Source organism: Melanaphis sacchari, unplaced genomic scaffold (assembly GCF_002803265.2).
Source record: "Melanaphis sacchari strain LSU unplaced genomic scaffold, SCAv2.0 Contig24_pilon_pilon, whole genome shotgun sequence".
Lineage (NCBI taxonomy): Eukaryota > Metazoa > Arthropoda > Insecta > Hemiptera > Aphididae > Melanaphis > Melanaphis sacchari.
In genome coordinates this window covers 3,426,893-3,453,258 of record NW_020271125.1, presented here as the reverse complement: position 1 = coordinate 3,453,258, position 26,366 = coordinate 3,426,893, and the positions used below count along the sequence as shown (strand labels likewise).

General features: G+C 24.0%; 1 protein-coding gene across 5 annotated transcripts; it reads left to right on the top strand.

The window, feature by feature from the left end:
- The first annotated feature begins 4,306 nt into the window (after nucleotides 1–4,306).
- LOC112595006 (short-chain dehydrogenase/reductase family 16C member 6-like) lies at nucleotides 4,307–24,607 on the top strand. Of its 5 annotated transcripts, none has more exons than XM_025340068.1 (7): nucleotides 4,307–4,393; nucleotides 19,838–20,056; nucleotides 21,356–21,691; nucleotides 22,564–22,693; nucleotides 23,435–23,555; nucleotides 24,251–24,364; nucleotides 24,428–24,607. In XM_025340068.1, exons 2-7 carry the CDS (start codon nucleotides 19,853–19,855, stop codon nucleotides 24,555–24,557), a joined length of 1,035 nt encoding a protein of 344 aa, XP_025195853.1. In that variant the 5' UTR covers nucleotides 4,307–4,393; nucleotides 19,838–19,852; the 3' UTR covers nucleotides 24,558–24,607. The 5 variants fall into 5 exon arrangements, with proteins under 5 accessions (XP_025195853.1, XP_025195852.1, XP_025195856.1 ...); XM_025340067.1 differs by lacking the exon at nucleotides 4,307–4,393 and adding an exon at nucleotides 6,073–6,442; XM_025340070.1 differs by lacking the exon at nucleotides 4,307–4,393 and adding an exon at nucleotides 6,472–6,566.
- The last annotated feature ends 1,759 nt before the right edge of the window (nucleotides 24,608–26,366 follow it).

Here is a 26,366-nt window from a genome sequence, read left to right as displayed (position 1 = left end):
CAATGAAAATTTTATTTTTTTTTCAAATTATTTATAATTGTTATGCATAGAATAATATTTCTCTAACACCATTATGGGAAATCAGCAAAAATTCAAAATATTTAAAATTTCTTTGAAAATTTTAAAAGTATTTAATTTTTAATTATTTGACTTTTAAAGTATGTAAAAATGTAATACAATATGTGGTGTTTGTAACGTATTACAGTGAGCTACCTATATAAATATATTTTTGTTATTTTCTAAATAACACATATTTTGTTAATTAAACTATTGTATACATATTAATATTGGTGTTCAGTACAGGATAAAACTAAATATATTAGTTAAAATAGAATTGTTTAATTCTAACTTTTAAAAAATAACTGTGTACATTTAATATTTAAATGACTAAAATAATATATTTAATATAGCACATTATTTAAAAAAAAAAGATAAACTTTAACTAAATGTGTGATTTAGACGATGTTTTATGAATGATATTATTAATATTATGTGTATATTAGTATCCATAACTTAATACTAATACAGCTTAATAATAAAATGCAAGTTACGATCTTACAACAACAATAATAATTCATAATAAAAATAAATAACCTTCAGTTAAGATAATAAAATATACAAATTATCATATAAATATTTTTTTTTTTTTTTTTATTATGTAGTATTAAATCTATTTATTATTTAAAGTAATTAATATTAATTATTTTGTAGAATTTATACATCTTATATTCTAATATACGTCTGATATGAAATACAAACCAAACGTTTATGTCATAAATTCATAAATAATTGAAAAAAAAAGTTAGGTAAGAGAGTACCCCTCTGTTTTATATTAGGGTATATTAGATATCAAGGGGGTCACTATTTAGGTCTGTTAACTTTGAATTGAATGATATATTATTGTATTCAAAAATGATTCTGAGTGGAAATGATCTACCAAATTATATCACTAAGTAAGTAGTAATGTTTTTATTTTTTAGTTACAGCTATTAAAATTATTTATTTTACTTTTAGTAATATAGTAGCTTTTATGTATATAAAAAAAAATTGATTTGTTAACTACAAAATAGTTAACTGATATTCACGATGTTTAGAAATTTCGCTAAGATTCTAACTCAAAACACTTTTTAAAAATATTGAGACTATAGATTTTTGACATAATTTAATATAGATATTAATAACTTATGAAGAACTTTATGTTTCATTTTTAAGCAATTTTACTCAGAATTTAAAAATTGTTAATCGACATTTATAAAAAAATATACTAAAGATATTTTAAGTTTTTATGTTCCTAAACAGCTCAAAAATAGAAATACTTTGAAATATTATTGTAAATAGAAAAAGAAAATGATAGAATAAACTTTTTGTAAAAATGTAATTTTTTTAACTCTCCTCAAATTTTAAAATCGAAGCATTTTATCGACAACTTATCGTCTATTTAAAGAAAAAAAAAAAGAAAATCAATAATTCTAATCAATATATTCGTCGTTCCGTTTAAAATCTAAAAAGATAAAAAAAAATACATAAATTAAATTCAAACAATGTTTATTATTATTATTTTTTTTTTTGTAATTATTCTAATAAATCAATAGTTATTTAAAGTAAGAAAGTATTAACATATGATATGTACGTATTATGTGTGATACAAAAATCTAACATGATGAAATAAATTTTGTTCTAATTAATATTGTTTTTTTATTATTATTTTTAATTTAATTATTATATTTTTCGGTTTAAACTTTTATGTAATAAAAATTATAGAATGTTATTATTAATGTATGCTTGTATTCGCAAGCGTGTAGAAATTATGTATCTTAATAATATTGTTGTAATCGGCATTAAGAGATTATTGACTGTTATAGTACAATAATTCTCAATGCTGTTATCAATAGTTAATACTGCCGGTTCGGACTCAAATATAGAAAAAATATCAAGTATATTAGATTTTCCGATATATAATATATTTATTATAATTGTATAAGATCTAAGATTTTAATCCAAAAAATTAACATGTCGAATAAAACAATATCTCATTTTTGGAAACCTTAGAAACCTAAAGTTTTCTTCTACATAATATCTAATAAAAGATAAACAATAATAATAATATTTGCGATAAGTACGCAATATCATTCGTTTTTATGCATACCTATTACGTATGCGATTAATATATTAATATTAAAATAGTAACCTATAATAGCATGATTGTATTACATAATATTTTCATCTTCGATACGTTAATGATTTATTTTCGTGTTTTATTTATCAAGCATAATGTTTTTAAAATTAAAGAAATCAATAATTAATAATCTGTTGAAAATAAAATATTTTGGTTAAACTGATAGATAATTGTTTTGCTATATCATTCATCAGTAGGTACCTCTTTAATACTAAATAATAATTACCATACTATAATTTTATCATATACAAACAATGTGGATATTAAAATAAATTATATTCATATTTCATAATATGTATCTTTATTTAATATACATTGGAAAACATTGCTGTATGTCAGGAAGTTATAAATACGGTAAGGTGTTCTAATTTTCAATAGCTTTATTGTAGTATACTCTTATTTTATCAATGACTATTTATTATTAATAATACATAACAAGAAATAATTGCTTAAGGATTGTTCGTCATACACTCATACGAATGAAAAATTAAAATTATATGGCTTAGGTATAATTTATGAAATTATAAATAATTAATTAAATATTAAAATATCTATAAATAATTTAAAACTATTCAAATTATATAATTTATGAAAGTAATAAACAGTTATTATATTAACAATGTAGACAAATTTTAATTTGTTGCAAATATTAGTATATTTTTAACTAGGTACATTAAAATATCTAAAATCATTCTTTTTTGTTTTATATCGAACTATTAATAAATAAAATTAGGATCTTTTAATCAATAATACAATATTAGGACCTAACTTAATTTACGAGGAGAAGAAATCTAGAAATCTTGTATTAAATGTCCAAGCTTTTTGACTAAAAATAAAAAACCAATATACATCTTAATAACCATAATATATTTATCATTTCAAATGTTTATAAATATTATTTTTGAATTAAAACAAATGCTATGACCAATTCTAGTTTAAATTTGATTAAGTATTGCGTAAATATTTCTATATTGCTGTTATTTTGTACCTAACATTGTACTATTTCTTGAATACTTAGAAAAATATTTTTTCACTCGTCAAAATTAAAAACAAATTTCAATGAAAATCAGCTGATTATTTTATCAGTATATATCTTAAATTTTAAACTGGTTAGTATAAGTTATTTTTGTTTATAAAATAATGAAATATTTTTAAATGTTTCGATTTAACTTAAGATGGGTTTAGTGATTTAATATTGACCTTTATTAAAGATGAAAACTATACAAGAAATAGTTTGTATTGTAATGTGTTGTCAATAATATGATTCATTGTACGTATTATGATCATTAATTATTGTATAAATTATACGAAGTAGGCAATAGTTCAATAGTTCATAGTACCGTCTTCAATGAATACAAACCATGCAATAAGTTTTTATCACAATCAAAAAATACTCACAGTAAAAATATTATGCATGTAAATAATGTGTACAATAACGAATAAACATTTTCACTGTTTGAATATTTGTGGATGATACTTTGAATATACAAAACAACCTGTAAACAGTAAATTTGAAATTAAATACACTAAAATAATAGATTGTATTTATTTGATTCACAATTTTTTAGATCCCTATATTTAACAAAATAAATACAAACACAGTAACTTATTTCAATGTATTTTAAGTTATTTAATGTTCATATTATCGAAGTTATTTTTTTATTTTTTCATCACTCGATATCGTATTCTATAATTTTGTGACTCAAAAAATGATAATTCCATCCCCTTCAGAATTTATATTTGTCAAAATAAATATAATTATTATTTTTTTTTTCATAGTTAATAATTAAAATTTATATCTTGATGCGTGTAAATCGATATAAAATTTAGAATATCTTTATATGTTTTTTATTAACCACATTATTATAAACAAGGTATAATGCAACGTTATTAGAAAGCATTTTAGATAAAATGTAATGGATAAATTATTAATCGTAGTTATTTATACCAAAAACTAATTAATCGCATTATATATATTAATGTCAAATAATAAAATAATTTATTAATTTTGACTGTGGATACTTTAGATGTATTTATACCTTTAAGATAACGCTGATTTATGATAAAATAATATAATTGTATATAATTTTAATTGTATGAAACAAAATTAATATTCAGTTAGTCTTCATACAGACGTTACAAAGGATAGTAATTTGTATAAATATATCTAAAGTGATTTTTCCAAGTGCATAATAGAAACTTTAAACTGTCAATCATGTAAGTATGAAAAATATTATGGTTTATTATTTCTGTATTTTATTTTTTTTTTTTTTTTATTACACTCACAACTATAATTCATAGATGAATGAGTGAATGATCTTTGATAATTGGCCAATAAACATTTAAAACATCAAAATCTAACTAGGTATTTATAAATTAAAATTAAAATTTTAATAATTTCATTCATATGAAGTAAATTTTTTTTAAATTATATTTTATTGTATATTAACATTTATTTACATAATTTTGTTAAGTTATAAATTAACAACAATAATAAAGTAATTGTATAGCGCAGTTAAATAGGTTGTGTGTCAATAAAATTACATATAATAGGTGTCAATAAAGTTATGTATAATATTATTATGTTATACGTTTTATTTTATTATATATTACATAATGTTAGCAAAATTATTTGTCTTGGACTTGATAAATACCAATTTATTGAGTTCCATCAAGAAGAATCTTTAAAATAGGTGACTTTTTATAGAATATACAGGTACCATAATGCGGACTTAATAAATATTTCAAAGTTTAAGTCTGTTTAAATTTTAATAAGACATTGAAACATTTTTTTATTATTATTATTATTATTATTTTTTTTTTTTTTTTATGATATACTAAATAATTTACGAAAAATAGACTTATAAAATATAGGTAATAGTAAACTTCTATACTTAATTTTTTTTTTCTTAATATTTGTTTTTGTTGAAAAGTTTATAGAACTTTTAATGTATTTTTAATATAATTTTTTCAATTGTGAATATATTCAGTTTGTAATATTAGCGTGCTATAACAAAAATGTCTCACAAGTCTTTTGTTAAGATTTAATAATCAACTTTATATGCACATTCGTTTATTATTTACTATAGATTATTATACATTCAAATTTATTGAACAACAAAATATTATGAACAGACAATATATCACGAGTATTTTCATACAAATCAGATTTTAAATACGACTATTTTAGTAAGCTATTTAATTGAGTATCTAACATATTCATTCAACAACCATATTTTCTTCATTCATTAATAAAACCTACGAATTGGCTTTTTGTCTTAATTCATTGCGAATAGCGTTCTTTAGACTTAACATTGCTGTTGTATAAATAATTATTATGCATATACGTAATATTAAATTAGTTCTGAATAGTTTTATTTAATAATGACTAGGTAATATTATTGATTATATAAAACTAAATAATGTTTAATGTATACAATAAAAATACAATAAAATAGTTTAAATTATTTTTAACTATTTACTGGAAGCAAGCCTTCTACTAAAAAATAATTTTAATCAAAGTCCAAATACAAATTAACAATGATTAAATAACAACAATCATATAATAACCTATGGTGAATGTATTTAATTTATAAATATAGGTTGAATATGATTTTTATATCACTATATCTTTAGAATGAATGATTTGATAAAATTGATAAAAAAATAAATTCCTATAATAGGTAGGTGCATCTACCACCTATTTATATATATATTTTAATATAAATTACAGTAAAGTTTACAAGAAAACAAGCTCGTTAGTGTACAATTTCTTGTTATCTCATCAAATATTATTTCATGAAAAAAAAAAAAAAATAATAATAATAAAATTATTATAAGATATCGATTAAAAAAAAAAAAACATATGCATCCGTTAGTAATAGTGAATGTCGTTGGCACAATAACTAGTTTATTTTACATGCGTTAAATTGATGGATTTAAGAATAAATTGTAAAAACGTAAATCGTGTGTCAGTCGTTAAAAATTAGTGCTTTTTTGAGTTTAAAATAATGTTTTAATAAACTGATTTAACAATTGGAAAAATAATTTAGAAATGCTGAATATAATATTGTTTCAATCACGCATGTACAATTTTAGCTAGTTGTATGGTTTTGATAAATTTTAAAAATTTTTTGTTGTTGTTAAATTCGTTTGGTACTAATGGCTAAAGGTTCGTCTTCTGGTGGTAACCATAGTCCTAAGAGAAAAAACAGCAAATCTAGTAGAGTTAACAGAAACCAACCAACCTTAAATGGATCAGATACAGTATGTAATTTATTACAAGCCATATTATTACGTAAATATTGAAGTGAATAATAAAATTCAATACATTTATTTATACAATTATCATTATCATTCAAATTTCAATAATGCCATATTAATATGCAAGGTAAGCTGGAAAAACTAAACCAATAATATAAATATCTTTAATTTTATTTAATGTCATAATACAGAAAACAATTTAAATTTAGCTATTAATTATTATTATATGACAATTTATTATCAACTTAAAATGATGACTAATTAACGTATCAATGGAAATTCCAGCTATTTAAAATAATTAATTATTAAATTATCTTAAATTTTTAAAATTAATTAATCTTATTGAAACGTTTTTAATTTTAGGTAGGTACCCACATATACATATATATATAATATTAACACATATAAATACATTTAACATTTTGTTATTCTTAAGCATAACTTTCATATTAATTGAGTATATAAACGAGGACAAATGTATCATAACATAGTTATAAAATAAAATTTTTAATTCTTGTAACATATTATATTTTAAATCGTATCTGATAATTATTATTAGTAAGTATTATTTTACCAGCCGTATTTTTATTTATGAAATGAGGTCATATTGTTATTTAATATAGAAATCATTTATTAATAGGTATATAAATTAATAAGGTTCCTAAATTATTATTATAGATATAATACAAATTAATAAATAATGAGTTACTGATGTTAAATAAATATAAGTATTCTTTTTGATTCATAGTTCAATGGCAAAAAATATGGAATATTATTAATATAATATAATATTTAGAAAGTATTACATTGTTATAAAATTAATACTTATTTTAAATTTGTTATTATTTTATAATTATTGTATTTACTGCACAATAGAGCTAACAGACAAATAATATTTAATTTTAACCTTTATTTAATTTATATAATATATATTTTTTTACTTTTTATTAAAATAAATAAATAATTTCAAAGTATAGTAATCGACGTTAATTAAACTCACTTTTATATCAGACTATTTGATTCCATCAACCAAATGAGTCAATAAGGCGATAGACTCATAAAAATACACATATTATCTTTTAAAAATGTAAAATATTAATTAAGATTTCAATTTAAAATACATATTTACTAAAATATGTATTTATATTTATTTTATTATTATATTATGTAGAGATAAATATGTAATAAAATGTATAATAATATGTAATATAACGTATTGGTAATTGGTAATAAAAAAAAATATGATTTAAATATGAATTAACAGCACGTTTGTTTTATGTACCTATGTACATATTTTATTTATTTATCTAATTCTTAAATTATTACTAGATATAATTAGTAATAATTATATAATTATATAATTATTATAATTATTTATTATAATTAGATGGTTTTTTTGCTGTTTGTTAGGTAGTATAGGTACGTGCTAATTGGGATCAGCTGTTTTGAGTATAGTAGGCACATTAGTCATATAAATCTAATCTAATATCCCCAAACTATGTTTTAGTTTCGTCCAATATTTGTCAAATATTTTTATTTTTTTATAATTGAGCCAATACTTTCAGTGCGGAATTAAAGAGGGTTATTTTTTGATTAGAAAACTATAAGTCAATCTAACGTGATTGGTTCTAATCAGATTTTTTTTATTGAAATATATTTGTACTTCTATTAGTCGATAACTGACTTATTTGGCTAGTTTGAAAATTTAACTGATTAATGGCTATGTATTTATTCCACACAAATCAAGAACAAGGGATTTTGTTTAATTTGATTTCTTACGTCAGCGTATGGAGAAGTATGGAAATGATATATCAGGTGACTGTATTCTTAAATTATTCTGTAATTTTATAACTTTTCTGAATTAAATTATTGATAGTTAAAATTATGTACGTTAAGAATATGTTGTTTGTTACCAAGAATATTTCAATTCATTCTTCACTTTTTTTATTATTTAGGTATTCACTAATCTTTAATTTTTGTATAAAACAAACAATTTCAAGTCTAATTGCACGTAGACTAATAGTCTTAAAATTAAGCATATATAGTTAATTATAAACAACATTTTTTAATATCAATGATGGTATTTAAAATTTTGACTTTTTTTCATGTTAAGAGAGAATATACCTAGATACTATTTTTATGGTTTAGTAGGACATAACGTACGTATGAACAGTTAAAATTTCAGGGTGGTCACTTATTCGAGAACCAGAATCACTAGCTTAACACCATATCTTGACTATTATATTGACATTATTTTTGTAGTAAATTTATGTCATATGCTTTTGTAACTTAATCAAACATACACAATTATATTAAACTATAATTGTTTAGTGATGTTAATACTTAAACAAAATATCTCTATGGTTAACGTTTTATAAAAACAATATTAGATGTGATTTAATTAACTATCGTAATCTATAAATGTTTTATTAACACTGATAAATGTATAAACATAAATCAAATTTTAAAATTGATAAAATAATATATTAAACGTTTAATGAACTATTCAGTTGTATATGTTATGTAAAAGTGATAGATGTTATATTATATCTGATTATAAAGGATACAAATATTTTACCTGAAGTTAACTTAAATTTTTTTTTTTGTGCAGAGAATTTGAATTTTGTCGTTTTGAACTGAAACCATTGCACATGTCTGGTGATGTTTTATTGACGTTTTTTTTCCACTTAAGAATTGCAGTATAATAGTATAACTTACAGTATACTTGCGCACTCACTTAGAAATTGGGCATTGTTCCCATAGCTCTCGTAGGAGGGTGCCAGAACAAAAACTAAAATATAAAAAAAATAAAAAACACCAGACTAGCAAGATAATAATAAAAAAGAGGTACTTGCTAATGTCACCAAAATGTCCAGTCGCCAGCTGTACGGCCAAAGAAAACTTGAGTAAATATTTAACACTGTGTATAAAAAACTGTTTGGAACGGAAAGAACATATATTCATTTGACATATGCCACCATGTACTCGTTATTATTTTTCAAACATTATAAACTTAAATTAAGCACTTTTCGAGTGTTTATCGCGTTTCAATATAATATTATGTTATATCTGATATCGTTACCCTGTCCGCGTGGGTTTTGTGAACCGGAAAGGGTGAAGTTGAGTGTTATTGTTCCATATTTTCGTGTTTGCAATGTTTGAATACTTTATTATACACACGGCTTCTATCAAAAATAAAAGACAAAAGTTTTGAGTAGACTAAAAAATTGTATGTTGAATTTTTTTTTTTTTTATCAATTAGAAAGCAGAAAAAACGATTAACATATTTCAAAAATACCCATTCAATAATAATAACTACGCCAATAATACATTTAATTTTTCTTCAAGTTGAATCAATTTTGCAAAATTTACTAGCCTACCTATAAACTCAATGTATGTTTTACCCAAAAATAAAGCTGACGAAATTCAAATAAAAAAGTATTTGTTAAATGGTAACGAAGAGGTATACTATGAAATATAAGAAACCATAATCCCAGCAAAAAAATCCTCTGTCATCATAAATATATTTTACTGGACATAAATGTGGCTATACAATATCAGAAATAGTGCCAAAAATATAAAATTCCATAGAAACCCAAAAATGTTCTCATGTAATTTATATATAAACAGAAATACGTTTAAATCTTTTTTGAACATCAACATATAACGCATATGAACTATTTTATTTCGCTTAGAACAATACGTTGGAACTTGGAGCGTTGTAGTCAATTTATCATTTATAAACAATTCTGTTATTCGATAACATTTTACGGTTTAATTTATCATCATAATATATTATTATTTAATATTTTACTAAATAGAGTTCAAAAATCAAAATACAATTTTATTCAAATTCAATATTTATATTGATTCTAAGAAAATTAAAATAAATTCTATAGTAATATTATCATTATTATACGACGGTTTAAGGAAAATCAAAAATGGTACTACCAGTTTTGTAACCGGGTAAAAACGACCTATGTATTTATTTTTGTGTATTTAAATTAGGGTAAATTATAATTAAATTATTTATGCGGTTTGAATTAATAATAATAATATTAATAATTATTATTATTATTATTATTTTGTTTAGCATTTAAAACTAGAAAAGCGTATACCTAATATTAAATATAAAAATTTTCTTATTGAAATTAAAAAAAAAAATTACTCTGTAAAATATTATTCTTAAAATTTTTATAACATAATAATATATTTAAATATTGTTTGGATTACACTAATATTGATTAAAATAAGATTGAAAAAAAAAACAAATCTATTAGTTGCATTTATATATTAAATATGTAAGGGACAATGCCACCCAAACATATATCTCCTCATGAAGTTGCATACTTAATTAATAAATCACAGAAACACAAATCTCTCAGCTATGATTTAATCACATCCAAAGTTGTAGTTCATTTCCCAAAAAAGGCGTTACTGTTCCTCACTTTTATTTACAATTCCATGATAAGGCTCGTCTACTATCCCTTACTCTGGAAATATTCAATAATAATAATGATCCATAAGTCAAGCAAACTAACAGAAATGCCTCAATCATTTCGACCAATCAGCCTCTTACCTTACTTCTCGAAAATTTTCGAAAAACTGATTCTTAAACGCCTCTTACAAATCATAGAAAAAAACCTTCCTAATACTCAATTTGAGTTTAGACACAATCATTCCACAGTACATCAGATCCACCGTCTTGTGGATAAGATCTACTTTTCTCTTAAAGAAAAGCTCATATGCACAGGAGTGTTCCTGGACGTTGAACAGGCATTTGATCGAATTTGGAACCAAGGGCTTTTCCACAAAATTAAAATACTTTTCCCTCCATACTTGTATCTACTTATAAAATCATATTTTAGCGATCGCCACTTCTCTGTGCACTCAGGAACATTTTTTTCAAATATTTCTAAAATAGAAGCTGGTGTTCTGCAAGGTGCAGTTATTGCACCACTCCTTTTTAACATCTACACCGCGGATCAACTCACTATTCAAAATACAATAGTAGCCGACTTTGAGGACGATAAAGCGCTACTCGCATTCCACTCTGATCCAGACATAGCTGCCTTCTTTATGCAAACCCATCTTGATCTACTAGCCTCATGGTACACAGAATGGGGTCTAAAAACCAAACTAAAGCGCTCCACTCTACCTTTACACTACGCCCCAGAGATTTTCCATAACTACTTCTCAAAATTCAACCTCAACCCTACTTTCAAAACATCAAATATCTTGGATTAACCCTAGACCGCCGGTTCACATGGGCCCCTCATATACGCTCCAAACGTTTAACGCTCAACGATCGTAGCCGTCAACTAAGACACCTGCTGACCTCCAAACATATTCATCTAAATAACAAGCTTCTTATTTACAAAATGTTACTTAAATCAATATGGGTCTATGGTATACAGATCTAGGGACCAGAAAAACCTACTAACATCAATGGAATACAAACCTATTAATCCAAAACTCTAAAACAAATCACTAAAGCACCATATTATTACGTTTCCAATCACACACTTCATCACGACCTCTCCATATCCTTTGTTGCAGACGTGGCTAATACACACTATAAAAGATTCCACAACCGTCTTTTAAACCATAGAAACCCACTCATACACGACATCTCTTCCTTGACTATCCCTGGAAATCCCCCAAAACGGCTAAAGCGTAAATGGTGTAGAAACCTACTTACTAACTAATACTCTTATAGTACCTTCTCTGGGAGGCTTCTACGCTCTGTTATATTTACCTTGTTATTTAATTTTTAATTTTTTTTTTTTTTTTTACTTCCTCAATAAAATTGTTCTTATTGTTCTTTTTTTGTAACAGATTGAATGATTGAATAAATTATAAAACATTTAATAATAAAAATAAAATAAAATATGTAAGGTGTTGTGTGAAATTAACATAATATTATTTACTGTGTATTAGCATTGATTATATTATGTATTAATGTATATTATATAAGTACATATATAATACATTATAAATATTAATTAATAAAACCTATTAGATTTACCGCAGTGTAGATAACATTACGTCACTATTTGTTTTTTAAACTGTTTAATATTATTCAGATTATTCATCACTTCTGTACTCTAAATTCTTAGGAAAATATTTTACATTGTTTTTATTACATTATGCATATTAATATATTTAGTTATAATTTTATGAATATACAATGATTTGGTAATGTGCTACTTTAATTTACCGATTTTTTTACCACAAACAACTTTTGGTCACAGAACAAGCCATAGTATTTTATTTTTTTGTTTGAATCATATTTAATTTTAATTATATTATAAAAAACTTATATTATACGTTGTTCTTTTTTGTCCTGTTTGTTGTTTTGGCAGTAATATTTAACTGTAAACAATTAAAGTATTACACAATATACATTATTTTAAGTATTTTTAAATTATTGTTTTAACGTGTTTTTATTTTATTTTGAAGTGTATAACTTACAATTTATCTTAAAAATATGAAAATAATATAATAATCATTTTTTTTTTTTTTTTTTTTTTTTTAATTGAAAACTTTTCATAATAATCAGAGTAAAAAATTAAATATATTACCTTATAATATGTGTATAGTTTGCTTCTTAAATTTTGTTGCTATAAATATCTGTGTATTACATAGTTTTAAATTAATTTAAAAAGTATACCTATCATATTATTATCGAAAAATGTATTGGTAATTACTAATTTATGTGAAACATGTTCGCAAATCTTCAAGAATCTAATTAGATTTGCTAAATATACCTTAATGCATATTTATGAAATTCTCGTAGCGTCAGAATTGTCTACACAATTTGTTCCGTGTATAATTTTCACATGCTATAATTTTACTGATAAAATATCGTTAAAATAACTAACCGTTGATTATAATTGAAAGATCTTTTGAACGACTAACGGAATACAAATAATATTTACATCGTAACATCGTACACTGCCTATTAACTATTATGTACGTTCGAGTTAAACGAACGAGTTAATTTATACTTAAGCAAAAGTGCTGTATGGCACGATATTAATTTAAAATACTCAATATCTAATTACATATTGTATTTATATTTTAGGTTAAGACGTTGCATAACGTTTAATACCTATAACTTGTACCGTTAAGGTTAAGCACTTATGATTACTTACAATTTACAAAGATAATCACGTTTAAATAACTTTGTTATCGATGTAGATATTATCATAAGCTCACAAATATAATTAAATAACACTATATTTATCGAAATTGAAAAAAACTATGTAAATTCAGTCACGGTCCAAAGGTTGTTTAGGTAATTTAGTATTAATATAAATTACTTTAATAAGAGTAAACGAATAATAAATATATTACATAACCATTATTTTTATATTTATATATAAGTGTATAACTATTATATCATTATAAACGCAGGTATAAAAACTACCACTTGAGGTAATATATGAATGAGCTCCCTCGAATACGTCTCTATTTATACGAAGGCGTATTATATACGTGTAGGTGCGCGAAAATAAAATTTATGATTTCTTATTTTTGTGGTAAAATCATTACAACGTTATGCATGCTCGAATAAAATAATAATGACGACCGATGTGGATTTAACGATGCGGTGCTCATCTCTTCGTCATTATTTATTATTATTATTACTTTATTTCATAAGTTTCCCAAAACGGTGTACGCTTATATACACGTTTAATACTAAATACATAGCTGCGGGGTATAGGACAAAAATATAGAAATAGGGCTGTTGTTATGGGAGAGAATAAATTAAGCTTAATACGAAGATATTATTAATATTGGAAAATAGATAAACCAGGTTTAGGTGTGTTGAACAGTATTAATTTATCAAGTTCAAAATAGTATAAACAGTTGAATAAGTGTATAGAGGTAAAATCTCTGTACGATTGTATAAAGGTTGTATCTTCTTTACAATTGTAATATGAAATTGAATTTTCTGAAATGAGACAAGTAAAACAAATTCATAATATTTTGTTATTCATACATCAATTTTTTTATTTTATTTTTATTTTTAATACTCAGTAGGTGTATTATTCATCTTCCGTTTCTCTCTGCTGTTAATAAAAAATATATGCGAGTGCGCGCCCACACGCACACACACGCGCACACATACACACGTGCACATGTATTATGCATATTAATATGATGATAGTAACATTACCGTTGTCACAGCGTCTGCGAGAGAGCGCAACAGGACTTTTAATCCGATTCCTGTATGCGCGCTGCTACAAATCCTCCCGCCGCTGCGTTCAGAGCTATTATAATTGATTCGTGACTCTTTCCCGGGGCAGATCGGAGCGAGTGAGGCGGCGTATAGGTATCCGATATAAAGCACGCGTCCCGAGGGTAAAAATTGCGGACCTGACCGGGAGGGGGACGGTCGGAATAGAAAGTCGTAATTCTTTTCTTTTCCTCCACCCCGCGTCACGGCGTTTTTCGCTTTTATTCCATTTTCTCCCTAATATACCTATGCGCGCCTACGCATTCGGTCGTTCATCGCTCTCTGTATCCATCCATCTGTCCTCGTCCACTCTCTCACTCACTCTCTCTCTTACACACACACACTCACACTATCTACCTCTCTACTTCTCTTTATCGGTCGTTTCCTACTCGACGGTCGTAGCAAACCCCGTCACTATGCCGCTCGCCACCGTCGTCCGGACGTACCGCAAGGTTCTGTTCCTAAGTTTATTATATATATATATATATATATATATATGTATAAATGATACAACCCACCTATATGTACGTACGTATACATATTATACGGAACTGTACTGGCGAACGTCTTTTCAATCTGCGTCCTATTGTGTGGTAGGTGCGTGCTTTTCGGACCCGAACTGCCGTCGTTAGCGCCGCTTTTGCAACGGGCGCGACGCGAGAACAAGTCAGCAGTTTTCTCGTTCAATGCACTCCACCGGCGCGTCGTTATCTTTATAATTAAGGCCGACCGCGCGCGACGGACGCCTGCATAGTCTCCGCTATCGCCTTTATTATATGTGTGGGGAAAGAAAGCCGATAAAATACATCGGGTCTGCAGCCCGGCGGAAGAGATTATGATAATATAACATCAATTTATAGTTTTTATTATTTTTTATTTTTGCGGAGAGTTTTATTTTTCTTTTTTTTTTTTTAAATTTAATTTGTTCGTCCAACTATTGTTATCGCCGCTTAAAAATATTAAAATAAACACGTTACGCAAATCTGCGACCGACTGTGCCAGTTTTTCGAACGCCCGTCATAACACATATAACTTTTGAATTTCAATCTTAATTAATAAGACGTCTCCTCACCCGTATGACGTGCGTTGTTAAAGAAAATTACGACATGATAAACTTGCATTTTTTAATACCGATTTCCCAATTTTGTATCATCGAATTGGCCTCCTATAAAACTTAAGGGTAAAAACATATGTGACTAATTTTTACACGTCGGTTTTTTGCGATTCTTTCATTTTTAAGCAAGTTATGAACATGTAAAATATTACAAATTTTCAATCTCATAATGATCATAATTCTTTTAAACATTTAATTTTCGTTAAAAAAACTAACGTAAAAATTCTGAAAATTTTCTTATGGTTATCATGTCTAACATGTAAATCACTCAAATATCAAAGCTTACAGTATTAAATTGTTTACCTTTGTTGAATATAAATTTGCTATATTTTACGTTCGTGAGACAAAATCAACATACGACTTCTTCTCATAACAAACTAACCACGTACAATTCATACTTGAATTTCCAAATCACCTTAACTGTAACACATCCAAAATAAACGATATTTGTATTATTGTAGTGTACCATATATATAAATAAATATACACTTGGTTTCGGTGGATAATGAAAATATAGTGAGCAAATATGTATGTTATATCGTTATCGTAATGTTTTATAATATATAATTGTATTATTTATTATACGCACTGAACGTAATACGACTATAAAGTAAATATTGTACTCTAACTGTTTGGAAAACAGAAATTATAAAAAAAAAAAAAATGATTGAAAAATATTTTTTACTTAAGATTAATATCGTAAATTATTTTATGTCTTATTGTAATATAATATATTCTGTTATAAACTTCAAAAATATATACATTAAAAACGGTTTTAAACATTAAAAGTTTTTATAGTTTAATGAGCTTATAAATATATTTAACGTTTCGTTATTTATTTAAAAATGTAGGGTTCATATTATTATATATCAGTAAGAAATTATTTGTTGTCTAAAATAAATTATAAAGATAAAATATACTGTGATTTCCATTACACATTCGTACTTAGTACTTAGTTTGTTAAATAATTTATTTTTTCTGAATTAATTTGTGTATTTTTAAATTTATAATAAGTCATGATTTGATTTTTAAATGCCTTTTTTTTTAAGTAAAAAGTAAACAAATCATACTCATGTATAATAATGGGCATAATTATATTACATTAGGTCTACACACGTAGGCAATAGACGTACGGTATATAATATAATAAAATATAATATTAAAATATTTCGTTGTAAATAAGTAGGTACATTTTTTAATTTATTTATGATTAAAATAGACACCTCGTATCAAATTATACAAATCATTAATAAATTTTTACGTTCGTATATAATGCTTAGGATATCGAAAATAGTAAAAAGCTACCAACTATCTATGCATATAATTTTTATAAAAAAATTAATACATCAGGACTTTGTATGTAAATTATATTATTTTAGAACCATTTTACTGAAATGTTATTAAAATATTGCAATTTTTATTATCTACTATTATTACCTTTATTTTTTTATTTCACCAAATTTCATTCATTTTTAATAATATTATATTAAATTGGCATTTAAAAATATCAAATAATAATAACGATATATCTCGCGGATCATTATATAACAACACTATATTATATTATCTTGTTTATTTTATTTATTCAGAGATTTTGGGTACACATATAACATTTATACTAAGTACTGCACACTAAGTTCTTTTATCTACAGTGCGTATACATTTATAATGTTTTGTAAATATTTTAGTTTAACGAAAGAATAATATTTATATAAGTAATTTATTACAGAAATAAGTACACATTATTTTGAAAATAAATTGGTAGTTATTTGAGTATCGTTGCGTTAAAAAGAAAAAAAAATATTTCATTTTTATAAATAATTATTATAAGATCACAATAGGTGTTATTCAAATTTATATCTTTTTAAATGTAACTATTATGTGTAGTCGTATAGATAGTACATTTAATTATGCTGTAAGGCTAATCTTATTTTTAAATATCATTCATAAAATGTACACAAAAACATTTTACAATTTGTTTTGTATTAAAATATTTATGAAATTAAACTATTTTATATATATTTATAAATTATAAATTAAGTAGGTTTATCGTTTTCATACCTACCAGCGTGAAATCATTGATTTTTTATCACTGAAAATTTAAGGTCCCTAAATGGTTTGATATTATATTATACTTGCTTAAAATACATTTTTAGAGTCACGTGTCATCATAAAGTTTTATTTTAAAGTTTAATTCTTTAAAGTTATTTATAACATGTCGAAAAATAAATTTCTGAAGAACTATATGAGTTAATGATTAAAATTAATTGTTCTAGGAATAGTGTCAATATGATACTGATTATTAACTTTTTCTTAGCAGATAAAAAAGTCATGTCTGCGATTGTGCTTGTAAACTAAAACGTTTTGATTCGTTTTGAAACTAATTGGTTAACATTTTGAGCTTACGCACTAAAGGTTTTGTGAAAAAGACGAATTTAACTAATTTTGTCAGTTTTGAATGAATGAATTTACAAAATATGTTACCAGCTGATTTGACCTCATTAAATCATTTTTAATTAAATCCATTCAGTATCAATAATTTTGCAGTGGAAAAACAGATTTTTATAAATATTTAAATAACTTCTATTTGAATATTGGTTTATAATTACTTTTTAGTATAGTTTCTATTATATTATACTTGTTCACAGAAAAAAAATCCATATAATTCTGAGTAAAACATTGAATATTGTAAAAAAAAATATTTTATACCTACAATTATTTGAATAAAAATAATATTCATAAAAAATTATTTGGATAAAGTTAAATGTTTATCTATTTTAATTATTTTGTTTTTAGTTAAATATACATCATGTTTTTATTGATCATAAGAAAGAATCGTTTTTTTAACATAGTCAAACAACCGTAGAAATCATAGAAATGTTCCAGATGTCTGTGATTTATAGCATTTTCAAAGTATTCCTCCCTTTATATTTTCAATCGACTTTAAATATTTCCTCCTTATTTTAATATATTTTTCATTTGAATTTTCCCCTTGATTTTTTGTTGATAAACAATTAAGTTAATATTTTCTCACTACATGAGGTGGCATATGGTTTAACTTTTATAATATACAATGTTTTATTACAAAATTGTATACTAGAAAAATAAAAAAGTAGTGTATTAATATATTTATTTTGATTTATATCATAAGTTTAATTGAAATAACTTTATTAAATGTTGTCACTTTTTATAAACTTTGTTTTCTCTATCTTTTAAAATTGCATTCATCCAATTTAATATAAAAACAATTAACTTTTTTTTTAACAAAAACAAGTTAAGGTATAACTAAATATTTTAATGTTTATATGTAAACACAAAGTTAATAAAAATAAAGTTAACATTAGAAAGTTTTATTGTAGTTAATAGATAAAATGTAAGTTTTCATATTTTTTACACTTTGAACTCATTTAAAATCGATATTTATTTTCATTTAAATACAATGTTACTACCTAGTCTCAATCTTTCATTTTATATATTTTAATCACAAAAGTGCTATGTTTAGACTTCATAAGAAAATTTCATTCCTTAATATTTTATTTAAAATATATATATATTGTTTTATTTTTTGTATACCCTTTTTTTTTTTTTTTTAAATATTTTGCTTTGACTTTTACATTATTACTATTGTTTACTAAAATAATACTTTTATGGATTCAGTTTATAATTAAAAATAATTATTTACATCAGTTCATAAAAGGTTGGATAAAAGGTTAAAAAAAAAGCATTACTATTAATCCAACTAAATACTATTATAGTTTCAGGTTTGATTATATTTACATATTTATAAAGCTAAACTTTGAAAAAATTTTATATTTTAATAAATAGTTAAGTTAATTTAAAATGACAATTAAATTATGGTATAGGTCAAAAATAAATAATTATAAATTAATAAGGATAATATAATGTCTGTAGGTATAATTAATTAATTAATTTTTTTGCCATTTTTTTGTCAGCAAAAAATGAGAGTATAATTTATTTTAAACATTCAATTATGGTATGTTTAATGAATTACTTGCTTTTATGTCTTCTCTTTTTTTAGAATCATTCCAGAAATATGACCAACGCACAAATAGACAATATCAAACCAGTACCATTGGCACCTCCTTCCACTGAAGAGTTATGGACATTAAAAAATCCGATTTCTTTAATATTAGAAATACTTATCATCTTTCAAATGTTTTTTGTTACGTTATTTTTTAAGATGTTTAGAGTGTTTTTGCCAACATCGAAAAAATCTGTCAAGGGAAACGTTGTACTGGTAAATTACAATACATTAATTTAAGTATAATATGACTAATATGAGACATAAACAAATTATTTATAGGTATATAGTTTTTTCTTGTACCATTTTAATATTATAAAATTATAGCATGAATTTCCAAGATCATTATAAATTCGATGTCGGTTAAAGTTAAATTAATTCATATTTTCTATTTTAATGGATTTAATAAGATAATATTATATGATGAAATCGTCAAAAACCAAAAAAATAGGTAACCAAATGCAAAACTACGTATAAATAGATTCTTATTTATTAAACTGTATGGTATATATGTAATATATTTATGAACAAAATTAGAGATAAATGAAGTTAGAACATATTTTTTTATTGAACTAATATGTATAATTATATAATAATACATAACTTTACTTTAGAAATAGTTATATTAAGGAAATTTTTATTTAAATACCATTAATATTCAATAAAGATGATACAACCCTTTCAATCAATACCTCTCAGAATAATAACCAACGATCCATGGTTTATTAGTAATAGAACTCTCAATAATGTCTATTTGTGGTCAAGAATTTAAATTCTACAAAGGATTCTATAATAAATTACATAATTATTCAAGATCTATCATATCAAATTCATCCTATCTAGAATAACCCGATATAATCCATCGACTGAAAAAAAAAAATAGCTCAGAATTCTTTTAATTTTGTTATTATTCATACTATTTATAAAAAAAAAATCAATTATCGAACTCAGATTTTAGGTAATTTATTTAATGTTATAATGATGATGTAATGTAGAATATGTCGTATCATTATTATTACATCACTGGTATGGTTCATTTTAATTTATGATACTTGAATTGCTGGTTATGAGTTATTAATATTCAATTATATTCCAAATGTAAGTTATGATAATCAAGTAAATTATGGTAAAACGAACTTAACGAAGTGAATATCTGAATATAGATTTGATATGCATGTTGAAACTCAATAAAACAACAGTATACTCACACGATTATTAAAATATATTAACGTAATGCCATAGAATATATTATTAGTATAATACAATTTTATTGTTTGGTTGTTAATTACAGTGTATTGAGTTTAAACCAAGTTAAATACATGTGACTTTTCGATAGCTGTTTCTTTTCTTTACTAAATAGCGTGCACATTGTAAATGTTCACAACAATGTGGTTCATATTCCTCGTGTTAAGGAACTGTAGTCATAAACAATTAATATTAGAGCCAGAATATTTTGAAAATCATGAAACCTAACATAACCTGCTTGTTTAATTTTTTAATTATCTGTGTTCATAGATCACGGGCTCGGGAAGGGGCCTTGGCCGTGAACTTGCCTTAGAGTTTGCTCATCTTGGCGCTAAAGTAGCATGCGTCGATGTAGATCAGACAAGTAACGAAGAGACAATTAAACTAATCGAGTCTAAAGTCCCGAATGTTTCGGCCAAGGCGTATACTGTTAACGTGGCAGACAGCTCCGAAACAGCCGCTTTGGCCGTCAAGGTGGAGATCGATCTAGGTCCGGTGGACATACTCATTAACAATGCTGCTGTCATCGTTGGTCACACGTTCTTGGGTGCCCAGGACCACACGATTTCTACTATCATCAACATAAATCTGCTTGGACACTTTTGGGTTAGTAAGTGAAAATAAAATTCGATTTATTAATCGAAAAATAAAATAAATATATTACATTTAATAAAACATCAAGGGTGACTTGAATTTTAAAAGATGGAAAAACATTGGCATAGTTCACATTTTTGAACTTTGTGATCATTAAAATGTATATAGCATACAAAGTTAAATGTAAGCACCTAGTTAAATAAAAAAATTAAAAATTTGAAAAAAACGTTAAAATTGTTGTTTTTTATTCGAAGTGGTTGTTATTTAATGTCATATAATATTGGATTTTAAAAATAAACATTTAAAACTATGTGAAATAATTTAACTCAACAGATAAAATTACTTTAAGTAAACAAAGCAGCGACTTTGTGTAAAATTAAAATTATTTAAATATTTAAAGTCAATACACTTGTATAAAGGTTATTATAAATACGAGGACGATATTTAAAAATAATATATTATGCAGATATGATGACCAGAACACTCGTGTATAGTTAGTAGTTACTAGTTACTAACATTACTGTAGACATGTCATATTCAAAGCGTCAACATGAATCAAAAACTCAGATTCTTAATCAATTTAACCCACATTTTTTTATTTTTCTATTATATGGCAAGCATTAAATTTTAAAGGCAGAGTCCCACAACCCCAAGAATCATTTTAAGTTAATTTCTTATAATCTATTATTTGAGCTGAAATATTTAAATTTTCATTGAAGTAATTCAAATTTAATTTTAATTAAATTATAAATTATTGTCTTTCAAATAATCTTTTAACATTCAAATTCAAAACAAGTAAACGTGAACAACAATATTTTATTTGAATAAATTATCTTTATGATTTTAACAATAATTTGTTATTGTGTCATTTTTTTATGGTTTAGATGATACGCTCGTTTTTGCCAAGTATGATGAAGAGGAATAGCGGTCACATTGTAGCCATTTCGTCAATTTCGTCAATTAGTGGTATAGCAAATTTTTCGGCTTACACGGCTAGCAAGTCAGGTATTAATGGTAAGAAAAATTCTACGTTCTACGATCGAAATCTTTATTGTAATCATCAACCTTTCGATCTACATTTTTTTTTTTTTTTTTATGGCGTGACTTTACTTGGAACACATATTATTATTGTTCAATTTGAAGTGCATTGTAATCAATTTAAAACTATTTTATAAATTTTACTTATTTTTTCATACATACAAAGTATATAACGGCTTGGAAATATTGTTAAATAGGTACTTATTTTTTTATCGTTATTTTTTTTAAAGTTTTTACTTTCTTAAATGATAACACATGTATTTAAATTATGTTTTAGAGTAAAATTATTTATAAAAAATCGCGATATATGAAAATTGAATTTATATTGAGTAAATAGCTATAACTTTATAAGTATTAAAAAGTTTAACAGTTAAAGGAAGAAGAGTTAAGTGGAATAGGAATAAATCGAAAAATTTAGGCCCAGCACTCCGTTTATCAATATTTTAAATACTTATAATTTTAACTAAATAACTAATTACTTGTTAAATTTATAGATACATATTAAAATTTTTATAAAAATATTTTGCTGTTAATTTATAGTGTAAATAGACAAAAACCTTAAAAAATGAATCATGACAATAAAAAACAGTAAAATGTATTATTTATTTTTTTTGTCATTTTTTTTTTTTTAATTTACAAAAATAAATTGACGATATCAATGACAATGATAATATTTCGATATTTTTTATATCTAGTTGGTAACAAATTTATTTCTAGGAATGATGGATAGTCTCAGAGAGGAACTCCGGGAGCATTCGCACAACAAAATCCATACCACTGTTGTGATACCAAAACTTATTAACTCGAGTGCTGATTATATGAAATTTTTCAACAGCAGGTATTACTATTTGTAAATTATAAACACAATACAAAGAAATAGGTCAATTTTGTTAATTAATTTTTTACTATCTCTATCATAGAATAATAATATTACATATATTAATATTGATTGCCAAAATATAAGCAATAAATGTATAATTATTTCTAATTCCGATTGGTTGTGAAGAATAAAAAATCCATGATAGCCAAATAGAAATCACGAAATTTTTCGTTTTTTCTGAATAATAATTTAATTTAAATTAAATTTTGCATTTTACCAACTCACCGTCCAAATGCCATTGGTATTTATAAGTAGATTGTCTAATTATTTATTATGACTATTAACTATAAAAAAATTATAAATATAACATTTGGATTTTAATTTTTGATTCGTATAATTTACAAATTTTAAACTTTAACCATTGATATAAATTAAACATAAGTATTTACATTTTTCGTTGAAAAGTCTATAGGTACTTGCATAGATTATAATATTTAGCATCTATTTTTTTATCATCACCATCTCATGACACTACTCGTATAATACTTACTATCCTACGATAATAATATATTCAGCTATATTATATTAATAAACCGAATTATGTATTATAAATCCAAAAAGTAAAAGTTTGACAGGATATGCAATTAATATCATATAAGTTTTAAATTATGAACATTAAATCGGATGCTTATGGTATGATAATCGGTTTTCAGATTGCCAGTGTTGAGTGTGGAACAAGTAGCTAAAGCCACGGTCCACGGGATTTTAACAAATGAAGTAGAATTCACTATTCCTCGCATAACATATTTTGCAAATGTTATTTCGAAGTAAGCTGCTTAGTAAATGCATTATTTGTTTATGTTAAACTAATTTATTTTCTTTTTCTTCAGACTCTTTCCCGTAAATATTTCTGATTCGATAAAAAATATTTTCTATTTGAAAGTCATGTTGCCACCACAAGAATACCAGGACAATCTGCCTAATATGTCAATCATTAATCGTACAGTAGCTACTAAATAAAATTTAAAAAAAAGGTTTGTATAATATGTTTATTCTTAATTTATTTATTTTAAAATATTATTAAATCGTATGTATAATTATAATCATTTAATACTGTAAACGATTTTATTTTAGTTAAACCCAACACATGTAAATTAATTAATTAAATTGGTTGATATGTACACAACTTTATCGTTAAAAACTATCATATTACGGGTAAATTATGTTATATGTATTTCTATTATATTAATGTTTTGAATGGTTTTTTTAAGTCTTAACTAAATTTTAAAATATCTGTTATCTATGTGTGTTTATTTATTATCAAAGTAAAACAAGTTATTTCAAGTGTTTTTATTTATTTAAAAATTGTGTAAAAGTTTATTATGAGAAATATCTGTTTGGGAGTGTAAAAAATAAATAAATTTATTGTTTTTATTATAAAAACTTATTTACTGAATACAAATTTCTGATTAATTTGTTTCAATATTGAAAGTAAATTGTGTGGACGGACTATCTGTTTCAAATTTTGTAGAATTTAAATGATTTATTTAATACTGTTTTAACTTAATTGATTATTTATTTAATAAAAGAAAAGTTAAGAATATATAATAGTCATATAACTTAAAGGTGTTCTGCGGTCAAATGTTATGGTACATTTGAAAATTTAATAGTTTAGACTTTTTATATAATATGGTGTTCTTTTACCTCTTTTTCTACATAAAGCGTTCTATAATTTGTTCAACCGTCTTCTTGTTGCTTCCTTTGGAAAGTTATTGTTTTTACTTGTCTATTATAAAATAAAATTTATTGTTCAAAATATTATTTTCAAACAATATGAATAGTTAATCAATAATCCATTTTTATTTTTATTATTATTGTGAATAAACTATTATTGAAATCGATAAAATTATTTATCTTTTTAATTTTCTATGCCATACATTACTTAAAATTTCTGTTACTATCATTTTATTAATTAAGTTTACCATTTATACAATATGCTTATATAATATAAAATTTAAAACATCGTTAATTCATATGACTTAAAGAATATAAAATATTCGCATTGTGTCTATCGTATTAAACTGAATTGGTTACATGATTCTTAAATAGTTCAAATCAATTATGATAAGACAAGTCTTAAGATGAAGTGGACTGTTATTCCATAATAATATTTTTCTGAAATAAGTAATACGTACATCTATTTTGTGTTGTGCAATTAGGTACTTATACGTATTGAGTTATACCTCAATGTAATATATTATGTATAAGTGTATAGATATATTCAGCTATAATAGCCTATCTACTGGGTTTTCTAAACAGACTTATGTAAAATAATTTAGCCAAGTTTTTTGATTAATTTATTGAAAATGATTTCAAATGATGTGCTCGCCAAAATATCAATACCCATTCAATAATAAGTCATACTGGAAATTCAGTTTTAAATATTTTAATAGTAATTATTATTATTATTTATTTTTCACCTTTTAATAACCAATTTTGAATGAATGTTTTTTTTCTTAAGTGTACACTTCATCCATTATGAATTTATGGCTCTTAGAATGTTTATGAAACAATAACCATTTTAAATTTGTATTTAAATACATACAACTTAATATTATTACATTATTATTATCAATAGATTTATTCAAAACGTGCTTATAACTTAAGTACATTATACGTAATGATATTATTATGCTATACATGAAAAATAATCCCTTATAAAAATTGATTAAGGTTTTTTTTATACAAACAAATACAAGCAAATTCCTTGTACTTATTTAAGAGTCGTAACTAAAAATTAAAAAATTACAACAAAAATATATTATATGC

Bases quoted from the DNA above. Each gene is read 5' to 3' on its own strand.
- LOC112595006 (XM_025340067.1), top strand. From the start codon at position 6,338: ATGGCTAAAGGTTCGTCTTCTGGTGGTAACCATAGTCCTAAGAGAAAA. The intron at 20,057-21,355 runs GTAAATTACAAT...CTGTGTTCATAG, and splicing joins TCAAGGGAAACGTTGTACTG to ATCACGGGCTCGGGAAGGGG. The intron at 24,365-24,427 runs GTAAGCTGCTTA...CTTTTTCTTCAG, and splicing joins TTTGCAAATGTTATTTCGAA to ACTCTTTCCCGTAAATATTT.